At 43.7% G+C, this 16701-nt stretch overlaps 1 protein-coding gene across 2 annotated transcripts in view; it reads left to right on the top strand.

The window, feature by feature from the left end:
* Window positions 1–16701, top strand: part of cacna1ha (calcium channel, voltage-dependent, T type, alpha 1H subunit a) — a 98385-nt gene that overhangs the window by 56753 nt on the left and 24931 nt on the right. For both annotated transcript variants that reach the window (XM_030090216.1, XM_030090217.1), the window contains 8 exons: window positions 9–106; window positions 2903–3062; window positions 4176–4500; window positions 7519–7611; window positions 8527–8765; window positions 8904–9442; window positions 12487–12653; window positions 12773–12967. In XM_030090216.1, coding sequence (XP_029946076.1) covers window positions 9–106; window positions 2903–3062; window positions 4176–4500; window positions 7519–7611; window positions 8527–8765; window positions 8904–9442; window positions 12487–12653; window positions 12773–12967 — 1816 coding nt within the window. The remainder of the gene's footprint in view (window positions 1–8; window positions 107–2902; window positions 3063–4175; window positions 4501–7518; window positions 7612–8526; window positions 8766–8903; window positions 9443–12486; window positions 12654–12772; window positions 12968–16701) is intronic.

The following is a 16701-nucleotide window of genomic DNA, read 5'->3' on the forward strand; positions in this document are numbered from 1 at the left end:
GTCCGCAGGGTGATGGAATACTCTCTGGATGGCCACAATGCCAGTCTGTCAGCCATCCGAACTGTCCGGGTCCTCCGGCCGCTGCGAGCGATCAACAGAGTGCCAAGTAAGTCTGGGAGTTAAGTCTTAGTTCAGCCTTCGCTGATATGTGACGAGATCCGCTTTATCTCATTGGTTCCTTTTGGTTTCTTTATGAACAATCAATCGAAAGACACAGATATTAATTGTTGTGCATGTTTAATGCTGAGTCCTTGCTGTCTGATAGATTAACAATCTCCAGATTTATAATCTACGGCAGCCTTGCTTCGTCAGTTTCATGTCAAGGTAGTTCTTTCTGAATCATTTTTATGTCTTTTATGACATTGCACGATTTAAATCTCTCTGTACCGTGTCCTTAGCCAATTAGCTGTTTGCACCGAGCATCAATTTGCTGTCTGCGTCCTCCTCTCGCCGCTCAGCGGTGACCGATGATCCAGATCTGGTTTCCTTTCATCTCGTTGCAGTGCCAGTGTGTGCCGGAGGGGCCGACTTGTACATAGTTTGTCATTTTCCTGAAAGCTGTGTGACACAAGTGGCTATGAATCTTCAGCTAAAGAGGATCACCAGACAATGGTGTCATAACAACTTACAAGATTATTACCCAGCATACATTAGGCAAGCTGCCAGGCTGTTTGTCAGACTCAGACTGCCAGCGGTGTTTGCCATATACAAAATATTCCACCTGAGGAAGCTCTAGAAATGAATTGATATACACTAGTATAATAGTTAAGAACTTCAACTATATTATTATTATTATGTAGACATATTAAGTCCATTTCTAGCTCCTAAAAACAAAAACACCCTCCATGTTTGTGTACATTGAACAAAATTCCCCGTTTTTGATTGAATAAGCCCATTTCTGACCTAAAATACATAAATATTAATGATGGCGGCACATCATTCAGGAATTGTCGGTTGCTTCAGGCTCACTATATAACTCAAACACAACCATAAAACGATGTCTCTGTTTTTCTCGCTTCCGCCTCAAACAGGCTCCGAACACACCACGGTGTCACAAACAGGAACATGACCCTCAAGCTTTCCACCAAGCCTGCATTAGCTCTGAGTTATGCTATTTACCGCCACGAACAAGGTGAAGTGAAACTTGTGATATTGTAACTAGTTTACAGTCCCTCCCCGAAGCAGACAGAGAGATCTGCAACCAAGGTGACAGCGAGAGGTTTGACTTGAGGCGGGAAAACTCAAGGTCAGCGTAGAAACAGACACAAATGAACAAATGTACCCGAAGCCTGCGTTCATACGCTCACAACCAAACACATCCGGGAGGAGTTTAGCTTTCTTCTTCTGTTTCATTCTCAGGGTTTTCTGCATCCCTCCTCAATTGTTTTCTGTAGCGCTGATCACAGATTGAGTGTTTGTGCACGCAGACCAGTCAGACTAATAGAACAACCAAATCTTTTCCTATCTTCTTTGTTTTTTTTTTTTTTTTTTTTTTTTGTTTTTCTTGTTTCTCTTCCGACCAATTTCACTGCCACGCTGTCTTTCCATTTGTCTCTCCGCCTAAGTGGATGGAAAATATCCGTTGTTAGACAGACTCCGAGCGTGCTCCTGCGCTGCAGCTCGCTGAGTGATGTTTTCAAGGCTGCCGCACGCCGACGGCTTCTGCCTGTTCTCTGACGGTCGTCCAGCACACGGCATGCACGCAGTCACATGCTTCTCCTCTGTCCCTGACTTATAAACCACAGACTTTGTTTCATTTTATTTTTATGGCACAATCAACACTCTCATATCACAAGAAGTAAACTCACACCTCAGGTTCTAATTGTTACTCAGAAATCCCAATTTAAAGGACTTCTTTTTATATTTGGATCGTTTCCTGTCTTAATTCAGCACAGTCATTTTACTTAAGAACTTATTTAATTGTTTTACTATAATGAGGCCACTTGAATTTATTGTCAGTTTAATTTTTGAATTTCATATTCATTAATACGTCCTGGTATCTTCCTCAATGAAATCGACTTTGTTGCAGAAACACCCAAAACGGTGCTTAAACAAGCCATTAGTATTCTGCTAAGTGGGTGTCACTGCTGTGAAATGTTTTCGTTCGCTGGGCTGATTTCTCTGCAGACAGATGCCGCCGTCGGAGTGCATCTGTGTGCAGTTTGCTCAGTGTGTGCGTGTGTACATTTCTCATGTTTTCATATTTGAGCGTGTTCAAAAAGAGTCTCCTGGGTCGCGGTTCTCAAAAATGAGGTCGCCGCCGATACACACACTAAAAGAGTTGCACACAAAGCGGTTCACATATGAGACAACTTGTTACTTAGTTCAGTGTAGTTATGGTGCTTTCATAATTACAGAACTCACAAACATCTCATCACATTAATGCATTCAGGCAGATCTCCCTCCTGCAGCAATCCGGCACAAACCGTCCGGATTCAAGAGGTCAAGTCAATAATAAATATCAGTTATGTAAAAATTAGCAGTAACACTGTGCTTGAAACTGTAATATATGTGAAGGGGGGACGGACGGAACACACTGAGGACCTGAGGGACTGGATCCCTAATTCTGCTGACGCTAAACACTTCTGACAACTGGAGATGGATGCTGAACGCATGTGGTTAGATAATACCGGCCACAAGGAAGCTTTGAGTTCTGATCCCGGAGGAGAAAATAATGTCAAGCCGTCACTTTGAGTTTTTGTCATCGCTTGGCTTCGAGGATGAAGTTGCGGGTTCCAAAACCTCACAAGATCAATGGGGGTTGTCAAGATGTACAGTAACCAGGGGGAGAGAGGAAAAAAAAAAAGGTGCACAGCAGGATTTCTCCCGTGTGTTTGACCATGAACAAGCCGGATCAGCGAGTTCTCAGATTAGCCTGTGCTGTTTGTGTCTCACCACGTAGGTATGAGGATCCTGGTGACACTGCTGTTGGACACCCTGCCCATGTTGGGAAATGTTCTCCTCCTCTGCTTCTTTGTCTTTTTCATCTTCGGCATTGTGGGAGTGCAGCTCTGGGCAGGACTGCTGCGCAACCGCTGCTTCCTGGGAGAGGACGTCAGAACGTAAGGAACTCAGCCGCGGCGCTGGAGAATTAGCATTTTCTCATTTATTTCCAGGCTGGAAGAAGCGCAGTTGCTTTGAGAAAATTGCCTCCTCTGTCATATCTTGATTAGATTTTTCAGAAGAGGCATTTTTAGATTTGTTTCTCTTTCAGTGTAGACAACATCAAAGAGTAAAAAAAAAAAAAAAAAAAAAGTGTCTTCATGAATAGATTTAGAAGATCCAGTGATTTTCTTAAGCCAATTTATACAATATTTCTGTGAATTTGCTCAGCTTACATGACTCAAACATGTGTAATCTGTGTTTTCTGTCTCTCCTTTCATTTCCACTGATATTTACTTCTTCTTTAGTCATATCATGCTTTGAATTGAATCAGGGAATAATTGTCGGTGGCAAAAAAAAAAAAAAAAGAAATATGCAGATAGAGCTGCTGAGTGAAAATCTTTAAGCTATTCGATGGAAATAAGATCAGAAAGTAAAACGGCAGATGAAATCATTCACTCTTTTCCTGTGCAGGCCAGCAGACACATGAACAAATTGGCACACACCCACAGCAACAAAAACAGACAAAGAATCGGCGTCTGGCTTTGCTATGAGGTGGTCAGTTGTTCAAGGGAAGATGATTTTAAAAAAAAAAGAAAGAAAAAAAGAACTTTTTTATGCACAACCTCAGGAAGCCAGCAATGTCACATAGAGATGCTTGAACTTATTCTGGTTTTGATATAACGGTACAAATTGTACCGGGACTTAAAACTGAATCCTCTCTGTGTGTGAGAGAGAGAGAGAAACAGCAGCTTCATGTTTCAAAGTCAGGGCTGCTGTGTTTCCTCTCACGGCGCAAATGACTCTCTGACCACGGGAACAAAATGATTCGGTGCTGTCTGGAATCACAGACCAGACACTCGTTTCACCACTTTATGTTTAGAATGACAAGGAAAAAAGAATCATGTTCATGACTCATGCTCTTTAAAATCACAATTATATGAAAAAGGAACTTTTTAAAAATTGAGTTTCATCTCATTTCATTTGAATTTTATTTCTGTTGCACTTGAAAAACAGCTACTTGTTACTTTAGGTTGTAAGCATGTCTAATTGACATCCCTTCCCTTTCCCAGAATGTACAATCTGTCTTTAAAACCTTACTACATGTCCGAGGAAGGCGAGGACAGCCCGTTTATCTGCTCAGCCGCCCGTGAGAATGGGATGCTGCGCTGCCACGATGTGCCAGCCTACACCGAGGGCGGGGCCGAGTGCTCACTGGCCCCTCCCAAACCCAGCTCGGCCCTGGCTGGGCCGTCCCCGGCGGCGGGCGGCGCCAGCGTTAACGGCTGCGTTAACTGGAACCAGTACTACAGTGTGTGCCGCCCCGGGGAGCTCAACCCTCACAAGGGAGCCGTCAACTTTGATAACATTGGCTATGCTTGGATAGCCATATTCCAGGTAAGAAATGGCCAAATCGAAAACCAAATGTGATTACTCTGTTCATGCGCTAATACTCACAAACTGCTGGAGGAATGTGATATTTGCCCCCTTGCTTTTCCATCTATTGTTTACCGACTTAAAATTCAGAGTCACACTTGGAGACATATCTTCCTTCAGGCCTTGAGAGGCACGTATCCTGACCTGAAAGCCTTTTCTTTCCACCGGCTGTATAAACTGTATTTTTCTGGCCCTTGCACCGGGAGACGGTGGCAGACGTTTCCCCTATCGCAGTCTTTGTGCTAACAACGTTGTTCCGATATGAGTTTCATCCCCTCCAGCGGATCTATCCACACCTCGCTGATAGATCCGTCTGTGTCTCCTGAAACCTTTGATTTCCTCAATATGACTTTCTCAAAGAGAGTCTTATCTTTAAATTCCTGGCAACAGCAAATTACTTTTTTCCTGTTGCGGTGGTTTGGTAAGTACAACAGAGTCTCGGGTGAGATTTTGTTTTGAGCCAAGTTGTATGATGTGCCTGTGCCTCTAATTTGCATTTTGCTGGTCAGAAGCTCAAAAAGGTTCACATCTCACCCCAATCAGACGTGTGCACGGGTATTACTCAGGTGGCTTAAGTGTCAGGAAGAAAAGTGGAGATTCCCTTTGAGTTTGGCCGTCACAGCTCTCACACTTGCGGAGGGGCCATTTACCTGACTTAACATGAGACGCTCGCCTCCTTTTGAAAATCTCACATTTGGAATTAAAAGGCTTCAAGGAGAAAATTTCACTTTTATGAAGACATAAACGCTATCTTCCATATAAATATAGTAAAAGTGCATGGAGTTAAACAATCAAAACAAAGACACACAGGTTACACAATTCAATGCATAAAGAAGCAACAGGAAATGCAAGAGTCATAAATAAAGTAGTATGTTCAGACCTTTGTTCAGCATTTGTTCTTTGACTGGATCTGCATGGATGATGAAATAAACATTGACAAAGAAACAGAGTGATTATTTTGGCAGCAAATTTATCACATTGCCAGCATATTTTCCCTCTACGAAATACCTCTTGTTTCCTACGACCAGACTCAAAAACAGAGAGAGAGAGAGTGAGAGATGAGACAGGAAGGGAAAAGTGATTGAGATGAGGGATGCAGAAATAGATGGAGAGAGACCAAGTGTGCTGAAGAAAAATTGAGAGCGTTCTATTGAATCATAAATGAAGTGTCTGACTTGTTATCCTTTCTTCCCCCCCCCTTACAGCCGTATTCCCCTCAGTATCTGCAAATATAAAGAAAATGAATTATACATTCCAGAGCAGAGTTTGAAAACACTGCTGCCCAGGGCTCCAAATCGAGTTAATTTGGGAGTACCTCGGGACTTTGGCAGATGACAACAAGCTGGTAACATTTGCGGTTCTGTCTTCTGAAAGAGCCACAGGCAGCTGGTGGCGGATCAGGTTAGGTCTTCACCTTTTGTGGACGACGCAGGTTTGAATCCCTGTGGTGTCGGCGAAGTCAGTCAGGCTGAAAAACGGGCAAAGTCTGCAATCTGAGTTTTGACTGCTTTCTGTGGAAACCCCTGTAAATGTAGAGCAGCTGGATTGCTTCTGTGATTTCAGAGGCGATGTTTGAGGAAATCCGTCAAAGATCTGTCTCATTTTAAAGAAAGAAAAAAAAATGCAGAAACTGCAGACGGCTTCAAGTATTGACTGGGATCATAATGGGCAAATAAACTAGATTTGTCTGGTTCCAGATGTTTGCTTCTTGAAGATTCTTTCTCTTGTGGTTGTGAAGACAGCTGACTTAGCTAATTTGCAAAAAAAAGAAAAAATTGCTAGTTGAAATCCAATAAAATCAAATGAAATCAAACAAAATGAACTTGAACTTGCGAATGGACGATATAAGGAAAGATCTATTGCCCATGAGGCCTAAAGGGTGGAGGAGGAGGGCAAGGCCATCATCACTTTAACAGGCCACTGTGATCTGCCAAGCGGTCCATTAAGGTTGGTAATAATAATAATGAACGGCGTGTTGTTAGGTCAGTCATGAGAGATGGCCGGCAGCATGCTCTCTGCCCCGTGTCCGAGCCGGCGGCAAGAATTACAGCACTGGATACTTTGCCGGCAATGTCTGATCTTCACAATGAGTCAGTGGCGGATAATGGGCCCGGCCCTTCAGGTCATTGCCTGATTTGTTCTCGGTAATAACTTTTTGTCCTTCCTGAGACAAACAGTGGAAAGCTGAGAATCACAGTCTTTCTTTGTTGACATGAGGAATGCTTCTAGTTTTCCAAAATGAATCTTTTTGATTTAACTGCACAGAGAGTTTACTTATCACCCAATCCAGTTTTGTTGTGTTCCTGTTATATTTAAAGATACATTTTCAATATTTTGTAGCTGCGTATCAGCTCAGAAATGAGAATCCATTGCTCCCTTGTTGAACTTCAGTATTTTAAACAGGTTTAATCACGTGTCTCTGCATAATATACATTTGTGGTTTCTGTTTATGTTGGTGTTTTGCAGGGTTTTCTTGTACTCATGCACAGGCAGACGTACACGTGCTTGTTGGCATTGGCTTTCATCTTATGCGTCCGTGCCATTGTTGCGTGCGTCGTGCTGCCAGTTTATGTGACGATATTTCCTGCCAGCCGAGGTGTAAATGTTGAGGTGTGAGTGTATTATCGGCTCGGCTGAGCCGAGCCGCCGCTTTCAAGTCTGGGCGTCCCAACTGCTCATTAGCATAGTGGCTACATGAAAGGATGTGTCAGTCCTTGGGCGCACACACACACACACACACACACACTCACACACACACACTAGACGTTGGAGGAACACCACAGACTGACTTCAGAGGAATACACATTAAAACAGAGCAACAGAGTCTTCTGCATCTCGTTGCTTTATGATTTCTGAGTGTGTGTTTTTGTGCACATTTGTGGAATTGTTTGTCTTGTGTCTTTGAAGAAGAAAAAAAAAATAGCATTCCTGATCATTATAACCAGAACGCATCTTTTCTCCCTGTGTTTCTGTCTCCAGGTCATTACACTGGAAGGATGGGTGGATATCATGTACTATGTCATGGATGCTCACTCCTTCTACAATTTTATATATTTTATACTGCTCATTATTGTAAGTACCACCGTGGAATTTATTTTGCTCACTTATCAATCTAACCTAATGTTTTAAGGTGCTGCTATGATGAAATGAGGAAGCCTCATGGACAAAAAGTACACTTTCAACAGGATGCTCAACATCCTCAAATTTAAAACCTGTCACATGGGAAACAATACTTTTGTGTGCTTCTTTTTGATTTCTGCTTTATAAAACCAAAAAAATAACTAAACTAAACCACTGAACTCTGCTTGGAGTATAAACTGTGTATATCCCTTCTGCAGACTCCTTATCATGTATAATTTGACTCTCATCCCGCTGTTGTGGGATTTTCCATTATCACGGCTCAGGCTGTATTTTACTTTGCGGTATGAGCGCTCTGTCTGCTCTCCGTTTGATGCAAAACTACTTATTGTGAATTTGAGGAGGAAAGAGTGGATGAGAGCAATAAAGACGTCCAGGGGGGACTGAAAGAGCAAATTGATTCACATAGGAAGAGAGTGAGACAGAAATTAAGATAAATGGGGATGCCAGTGGAAAAAGTGTTCTGCTTAGTTTCTCCTGTCGCACAGCAATGACCTGTTCCTCATTCATAGTCTTTATGTATGTATTAACTCGCTGCTAAAGCTGCCTCGCTGGAGCACATTTTGAACGGTGTCTAATGATCAGAACAGAGTCGAGTTTATTTTATGAGCATCCGGGCCGACAGGCGGCGTGTTAATAATATATAAGCCGCTATAATGCTTCTTGTTGACCGAGAGGTTTATTGCGCCATCGTCATCAGAGGGGATGAAGTCACTGAGTTGTTCCCTGAATCAAATATTGATGAAGTGGCCGCGGTGTCTCTATCATAAACAGCAACGTGGGGAAATACACAGTGCAGCACTTTTGGTAGAGCGGGTGCATCCTTCATCCTTTTCCCCCTCCGACCAGGTGGGCTCTTTCTTCATGATCAACTTGTGCCTCGTGGTCATTGCCACCCAGTTCTCCGAGACGAAGCAACGGGAGAACGCCCTGATGAGGGAGCAGCGCGCTCGCTACATGTCCAACGACTCCACGCTCGCCAGCTACAGCGAGCCGGGGTCATGCTACGAGGAGATGCTGCGCTACATCAGCCACCTTTACCGCAAGTTTACCCGCCGGCTGCAGAGGATATACTCCGGGTGGCACAGGTACGGCGGATGGCGACGGTGAAATGAAATGATGTGCAGCTCGGGCCGTGCCGCTTCTCCTTTGTGTTTTTGAATCAGCTTGACGACTGTTGTGCAAGTTCTTTGCTCTGTTAACGTCAGCCTCTGCTTTCTTAACAGCAAACGGCGTAAAAAAGTGAACCCCAACGGGAGCGGAGGAGGCAGCAACGGCGGTGGAAACGGACACGGCCACGGTTCCAGCCGGGGCGGCGGGGGCTCGGGCCCCGGCAACGCGTTGTGGTTGAGGCCAATCCACAACCTCCTGCAGCACCATCAGCACCAGCACTGTCGCCTCAGCAACGGCGGGCAGCACGCCGTCAGCGTGACGGTCGCCGAGCACACGGACAGGGAGGGGCCCGTCGGGGGAGGGGAGGAGCTGGAGATGAAGACGCTGGCGGGGCGGAGGGGAAGCACAAACGGAAATGGCGCCGACAACCCGGGCGCCGTCGGCCACGGCGTGGGGTCGCTGCTCGGGCGGCTGAACGGGGGGATGAACTACCCGACCATCCTGCCGTCGTTCGTGTGCAGCTACAGCAGCAAGACGCCGCCGCCGCACTCGAAGCAGTGTGGGAGCGGTGCGGAGCAGCATCCGTCCAACCACCCCACGTCCGAGCACGCCGAGACGCTGAACAAGCTGTACCAGCTGATGGGACAGCACAGTAAGAACACACACACACACACACACACACACACGCAGAGACTGTAGAAGATCACTTTCGAAATTCTTAATGGACTTTTTGTTTTGTTAACCCTTTATTGAGCAAGTGTCCATATTTAGGACCTTCCACAGTTTATCCAAACAAACAATATACAGTATTTTAAAAAAACTATAAAATGTTCTGAACTTTTCAACAGATTTGAATAAAGACGTACATACATGTGTTCTTACATTGTTGTTTCTAATTTTCAACCGAGCTTCAGAAAGGGATTTTCTTGTTTCCAATGTTCCAAAAAAACAAAGTAACATTTTTTAATTATTTTATCCCATAAGCTACTTTTATTTTTTTACTTTCCTGAACATTTTTCTTTACCGAACTTCACTTACCTGACGCTTTAGATTTCCGTTTGACTCAATTTTACTTTCATCCTCAAACTCATTTTCATTTCCTGCTTTCATCGCGCTTTTTATCCTGCCTTCTATTTTAGCAACGACATTGTCTCACTGCAATAGCTCAAGTGTGTGTGTGTGTGTGTGTATGTGTGTCTGGATAGTCTTTTATTTCTGTTTTTGTGGCTGTCTAAAAACTTTGGCGCGTGCTGCACATGTGGGATCCAGAAGTATGTGTTGCGTGTGTGAGAGCTGAACACCGAGTTGTGATGGATAATTTCAGTATGAGGAGCTTCAGATTCGTCAGGTCAGTGGGAAAACACCCCTAAAAGCTGTGTGTGTGTGTGTGCATGTGTGTATGTCTTGAGTAGCACTTAAACTCCTGACAGGAAATCCATGCCTGAAGTGTTACAGTCATCAGTGCAGGGAGATGGATAAAGAGGGGATAGAGTGAATCAACACTGTGGGGAAAAGCAGGGAAGTGGACACTGAGAAGCTACAAACAAGACCACAGGTGTGCCACAGCGGTCCGAGTCCATTAAAGCAGAACATACCTTCTGAAGAGAGGCATGAAGTCAGAAAGACTGTAAGTACAGGAGAAGACAAGAGAGGGAAAAAAGCAAAGGGAGAAGGGGAGTTGAGCTCAGGAGACAGAGAGGAATGGATGCAGCAGACAGGGAGGCGACGCGGTCAAGTAGGAAAACAGCAGCGGCTGTGTGATAGACACGTCTGGTTTGTCCTAATGGGGCGAGACTGCCAACATCCACACTCGCTGTCTGGACACGCACGCACACACACACACACGCAGTGTTCACACGCCAAAGATAATTAAGCACACACGAATTAGTTTCTTTCTGATTAAAGTGCTGCCGAGTGACACATGATAAATTCATCAGACGGGGATGGAGAGATCTGAAAAGCCTTCGGAGCACCGCTGCCCTTTTCAGCACACTGAAACGTCCCTGTGACCTCTGCTCTACGCAATCGCATTACTTCAGACAGAAACAGGAAGTCTGGTACACATCACCTCAGCATGTGGGAGCTGGTGCCTTAGTTTCTTTCTTCTTGGTCAGCATACCTGAGTGATGCTTTCAACATACATTGCGACGCCATAATCAATCACACACAAGGTAAATATGATCCTGGTTCACGTGACAGCGCCTTGTTTTTCATTCATATTCAGATTCATCTGGTCTGTAACATTCGTTTTGCTTTTTTTTTTCAAATACCTCAATATTTTCTACCACACTGGCAGTGAAACCCTCATCCTCCCCGTAACCCATCCAAACTCTCAATGTTTTGATGTTTTTCGACTTCGTGAACAAAATCAAATGTACCGACAAAGAGGACATTTTCATTGCGGGACATTTTAAACATGAGCAATTTGTTCATGATGGGGAACATACTGAACTCCTGCAGCAGCAGAAACAGGTAAAAGATCATAAAAAAAGAGGAAGGTTATTTCAGTTGAACTGAAAAACTAACTTTTTTTCTGTTTCTAGGAACAAAGAGAAATGGTGTCTGATTGAATAAGACAGGTTGCTTCGTATAGGGTTGGCTGCCAAAGTTAACAGATTTAAAAAATACGTTGAAGCACCATTTCACTTTATTTAAACTGTTTTTAATATTTGTACAAAATAAGTAAAGTTGTTAGTACTGTATTAAAAAGTCACCAATCACACATTCAGTCACCTCGAATCATCTGTAATGATTAGTTTTAATATGAAAGGATCACAGTGTGCAGGTTGTTTTTTATTATTTGAATTTTGAACACGTTTGAACAAGGTTTTTAGTTGCCAAATATTTTGTCCCCTGAAGGGAATTTCCTAATGGACTTCAGTCTGTCAAGAAATGAAGTCGAAAAACTTCAAGGTTGAAATTTATTAGCAACAGCGATGTTTATGAGATTATAAAACAGACTGAAATACGACGTCAACTCCAGAGAATTCATTTATTTTATCTTTCATCTTTACGTGCAGCTGGAGCTGCTTTCCAAGAGCTGATGTTTCCGCGAGTCAAACTTAGCTTCTGCCGTGCAGTTTTCAGCCGTGCTTCGCAGTTTCTCTCTTCTGATTTTAAAAAGCGGCAGCCGGAGTACAGAGGGTGAGAAGAGGCAGCCGGGATCGCAAACTGTGGGCGAGCTTGCACTACTCTCGGCGGAAACTTGTGTGTACTGGCTCTTCACTGAAAACGGCCAGCCCCCCGGCCCCGCAAGCAAAAATTTCAACCTCCATTATATTTTTGCAGCCGTATCAACACGCTGCACCGCCTCTCAGTTTATATCTTCCCGGCGTTTATCTGCCTCATCTATTAGATGTTAATGCACGCACTTTAGAAGAGCAATGAGCTCAATGATCAGCAGACTGTTTTATCTCCATGCGCCGTAAAATCCTGCTGCGTCTTACCGATGGAAAATTTTTCACAAAAAAATCTCCTTCATTTCTGATAATATCCCAACAGATGTTCTTCAGTTTATTTTCAGATTAACATGATAAATGTCGCTTATCACACATTGAGCAGAGCAAACTTCCCATGACCCTTAACTCAGACTGACTCGACCCTTACATAATGAAATGTTTATCTTGTGTTAAAGCGTTGTAGCGCGGGGCAGAGAGCCACCATGCCTCACCGCCTCCGTGCCTTTTGCCCCCTCAGGTCGCCAGAGGCTGCTGTACCAGCTGGCAGGCGTGGTGCCCAGCCCTCTGCTCCTGGAGCTGCTCAGCTGCCCGCTGTGCGCTCGCAGCCTGGAGACCTTGGAGCTGGAGCTGGGGGACCTGGAGGGGGGCAAAGGAGAGGCGGACGGGCTGCACGACTACCCACAGGTCGGGATGGACGATGGAAAAAAAGTGACATAAGCTGGCATCGGCGGTGCAATAATTCCAACATGAGAATAAGGGCCATACTTGACGTACTTTATATGCATTTAAACTTTTACTTTCAGTGCGGAGATCTGAGAGGAGGGAGAGGTCGGAGCAGACGGCGCGGAGTGGTGGAGTACAGAAACGGCGTGATCCGGGCCTGGGTGGACTTCAGGGACAAGCTGAGACGAATCGTGGAAAGTAAATACTTCAACCGAGGAATCATGATCGCCATCCTCGTGAACACTCTCAGCATGGGGATCGAGTACCACGAACAGGTGAGAAACGATGCGGGATGATCGATGAGCGGTTAAAAGCCAGCAAGTCTTTGTCTGAACTCCGTGGAGGAATAGCAGGATGGCACTGGCGTCTGAAAAAATCCTGCCCGAGTGCGGGGGAGGAGGAGGTTAGACGGGGACGAAAGCAAAAAGGGGGGGAGTGGAGAAGCAGCGCCGCACTTTCCCACTGTCTCCCCCGCACACTTGAAGTACACATATAGCCAGTGTCACACAGCTTGTGTTTCTAGTTTGGCTCCTGTGGCCAACATCTGGAAAGTTTTGGTCTAATAATACCTCTCCCCCCCCCACCCACCCGTTCCCCTCTCCTGCCACCGTCACACACTCCAGCAGATCTGTGTGCGGTTGCACAGACACATTCATCTGCTGAATTTTTACACCCTGGTGAGTTTATTACATATGCACACACACGCACAGAACCTTTTCATTTCCCATCAGGCGGGGAAAAAATGGGTGAAAAACACAAAGAAAAGATTGTTGTGCACACACACGGTCTGTCCCCTTCTCTCTCCTCCCCCACGTCTCCGCTCGTCTCCCTCTCTTCAAATTCCCTCTTTAGGGTGTGTGTGTGTGTGTGTGTTTCTATCTCTGTGGTATAAACATAAGGAGCTGCTGGAAGAGCCATAGCCTTTTTAGGGCAATACCACACACACACAGACACACACACACGCAGAAGTGTTATGTATGAGTTGCCCCCCTCTCGTACTCATCGTCCCCCGTATGTGACACCTAGCCAAACTTCATGAGACTGTGAGTGTTGCTGTGTGTGAAGAGGAGTATGAATGTAGGAGGCATAGTGGAGCGAGAGAGAGAGAGAGAGAGAGAGTGGAAGAGAGAGAAGGACCCTTGTTTTGGCTGTTCAGACCGATTCCCGACTAAAACTAGTCTACTGTTATTGATTTCGACCAGAGGCACAAACAGACATGTTCATGGATTTATGTAAACTGATGATAGTTGGATACCTGCATGTCCCCAACCACACAATCATGGAAATAAGTCTTTTGTCAATGGATCCGTGGGAATATTTTTTCAAATCAGTCTGGGTCATTTCCAATATGTGAACTAAACTAAAGTTGTTTGATATATTTCATGGACACTTTTTCCTGAATGACTAAAGGAGATCTAATATACAAATTAAAATTGGATTCCTATTGTTTTTTTATGTGCACGTCTCCATCATGTGGGTGTTTTTTGTCCTTATTTATTTGAAGTCAAGGTTATGAGCAGAGCTGCTTTCAGAATTATAAACACTCGACTGTCTCCTTGCGGATACGAACACTGCGTTTAATTGATGGATCGTCTGTTCTAAGAACTGTTATGTCAGGAGCAGAAAGAAACCTATTAGACATTATTTCTAAATGCCCGTTCGGGACTGACATACATTACATTAATGATATTGACAAATGTTTACAGCTTCTAATTATTGGAAGCACTCAACCCATAATGATCATGGCTGTCTAAGTCTGAGATTACGCTGTAAAAGAAAATGCATTATAGAATGAAGCTGAGAACTCAAGTGCACCTTAATGGGGCTTTCTTCATATACAGAGGAGTGTTTCTTTTCATGTTCTTCATAATGTGTTTTCACAGACCTAATCCTTTTTTGGATAAGTTCGCTGTTGGCCAGAACAGGAACAAAAATTCTACTTTTCATCCCTCAAACTCGAAGAAAGCACTGGAGTATTGATGCAGCAATATCTAACTCTGCGTTAGCCGCTGGAGTCTTCAAGCACACCTTCAGCGCTCTGTTTTGTACCCTTAAGCTGTTTTGTATTGTTGTAACCTATCATGTCAACCGCACTGTGCCTCCCTTTCTCCGCAGACTGTGAAGTGGTACGTAAAGATTAATTTAGAAAGCTGGCAAGCGTGAGGCCTGCCCCTCTGCAGAGTGTGCTGATATTTCTCTGGTGTAAAGACAGCGAGCCGCACAGGCAATGAAAATGCCACCCAGCCCTTTTGTTCAATAGTAATGTATATGTGTGTGTCCAGAAAAGCTGACTGAGAGCTCTTTTATAGTTTTACTCAGGTGCTCTAAAGCTTTTCATGTGCTGGATAGTCAATGACAGACCATTTGGATTTTGAAAAACAGCCATGACAGTTACTCTCTTGTCTGTCCAAGTCTTTATTTTGTTTTTTATTTCCTCACAGTGCACAAAACTAAAAGTTGTACTCACATCCCCTGACGTTGCGTCCTCATTCTTCCTCAGTCAGATTTGCTTTTTGCTTTTCAAGCCTTACGGTTGTCCCAATTAACTCAAAGGCTCATCATCCAAAAATAGTGAGCACACCAAAAACAGGGAGATGCCGCATGCTTTCGATTATACAACCTGCTCTGCAGTGCGCAACATGTCTTTAATACTCATATTCACAGTCAGTTTGTGGTAACATCAGCTCTGGTATTTCAACTTCTCTAAACTCGTGCTGTGATGTGGATACTTGATCAGGAAACTGGGGCTATATTGATCCCAGCACACACTGTGGTCACTTTAATGCTTTTTTGATACATTTTGTCTGACAGGTGTTGGATCAGAAGTCGCAACTTGTGTTGCTCTTAGTTTTCCAGAGACTGAGATTCAGGAGCAACATAAACTGCATCTTCAGTTGGAATTCATTCATTTATAAAGTTGTCTTATGAAATAAAAAATGCAAATTCTTTTCACAAATATAAAGTAAAAGGTTTTTGTCAAAGCACGGCAGCAGAAGTTTTTTAGGATAAACCTGCTTCCCGTTAAATTACACATCACTGGATCTCTGATTTTCATAGATGTTGTATGAGTGCAGTGTAAATTATATTTAGAAGAAAAAAAAACAGGTGAAGTGCCTAAACAGAATAGCTTGGTTCTGTAAGTGAATATACTCAGTTATTTGGCAGAAGTTGTGACTGGGAGTTTGAACTATTCAAACCTCTTGTGACACCTGTGTGAGGAGTGCTCTGTAGTTTGGCGCCCTCTATCTGTGATCATCATCCTAATCCCCAGGCTGACTTCTGCCATAAACAGCTGTGACTTTTCACTCTGGTTTATGTACATGTGGTGAGGATTTCAAGTGCTCATCAGATCTTTATTATAGGAAATTTAAATAAACATTTTTAGAGGAGGTTAAACGATCTCATTGGTTTTTTATATGGTTGTGAATGAAGGCTTTATCAAGTACGTCTCATGTCTGATCTGCTCAAAAAGCTTCCGTTTCAAAGCCAATGTGGAAGTTGGCTTCCGCATGATGCCAGAACATCGTGGCAGAAGATAGAGGCTAACTTTTAAGTGTGATATATAATGATAATGTATTTATTAATCTTGCTAGAGTTCATGAAAAGTGCTCTGTGTGATTTTGTATGCAATAAGTCAGGGGACTATAGCCTGTTGAAGTCCACATGAAAAGAATGGCAATTAGCTTTAATGAGTCTTGCTACCATAACGCGAGAAGAAAAGTCTTTGCAAAACTGTCATGCAGAATATAGAGTTCAATAAAATGTATGTTTCAGTGCGATTCAGTCGTGCTTGATACATAATTCATTACATGTGAAGCTTATTACAAAATAATTGGCTTTTACTTGTTAAAAATTAACTATGAACTATAAGACAAACGATATATCAGAATATATAAAATATATAGTCATCTATGTGTAGAAAATCAGTGATAGTTTTAATTGCACTGCTTAAAGTTACAGGATTCTCCTGAAACAGCAAACACAAAAGTAGGTTGTGTAGATGGATGAG

This window comes from Salarias fasciatus, chromosome 4 (genome assembly GCF_902148845.1).
Source record: "Salarias fasciatus chromosome 4, fSalaFa1.1, whole genome shotgun sequence".
NCBI classification, from domain to species: Eukaryota; Metazoa; Chordata; class Actinopteri; order Blenniiformes; family Blenniidae; genus Salarias; species Salarias fasciatus.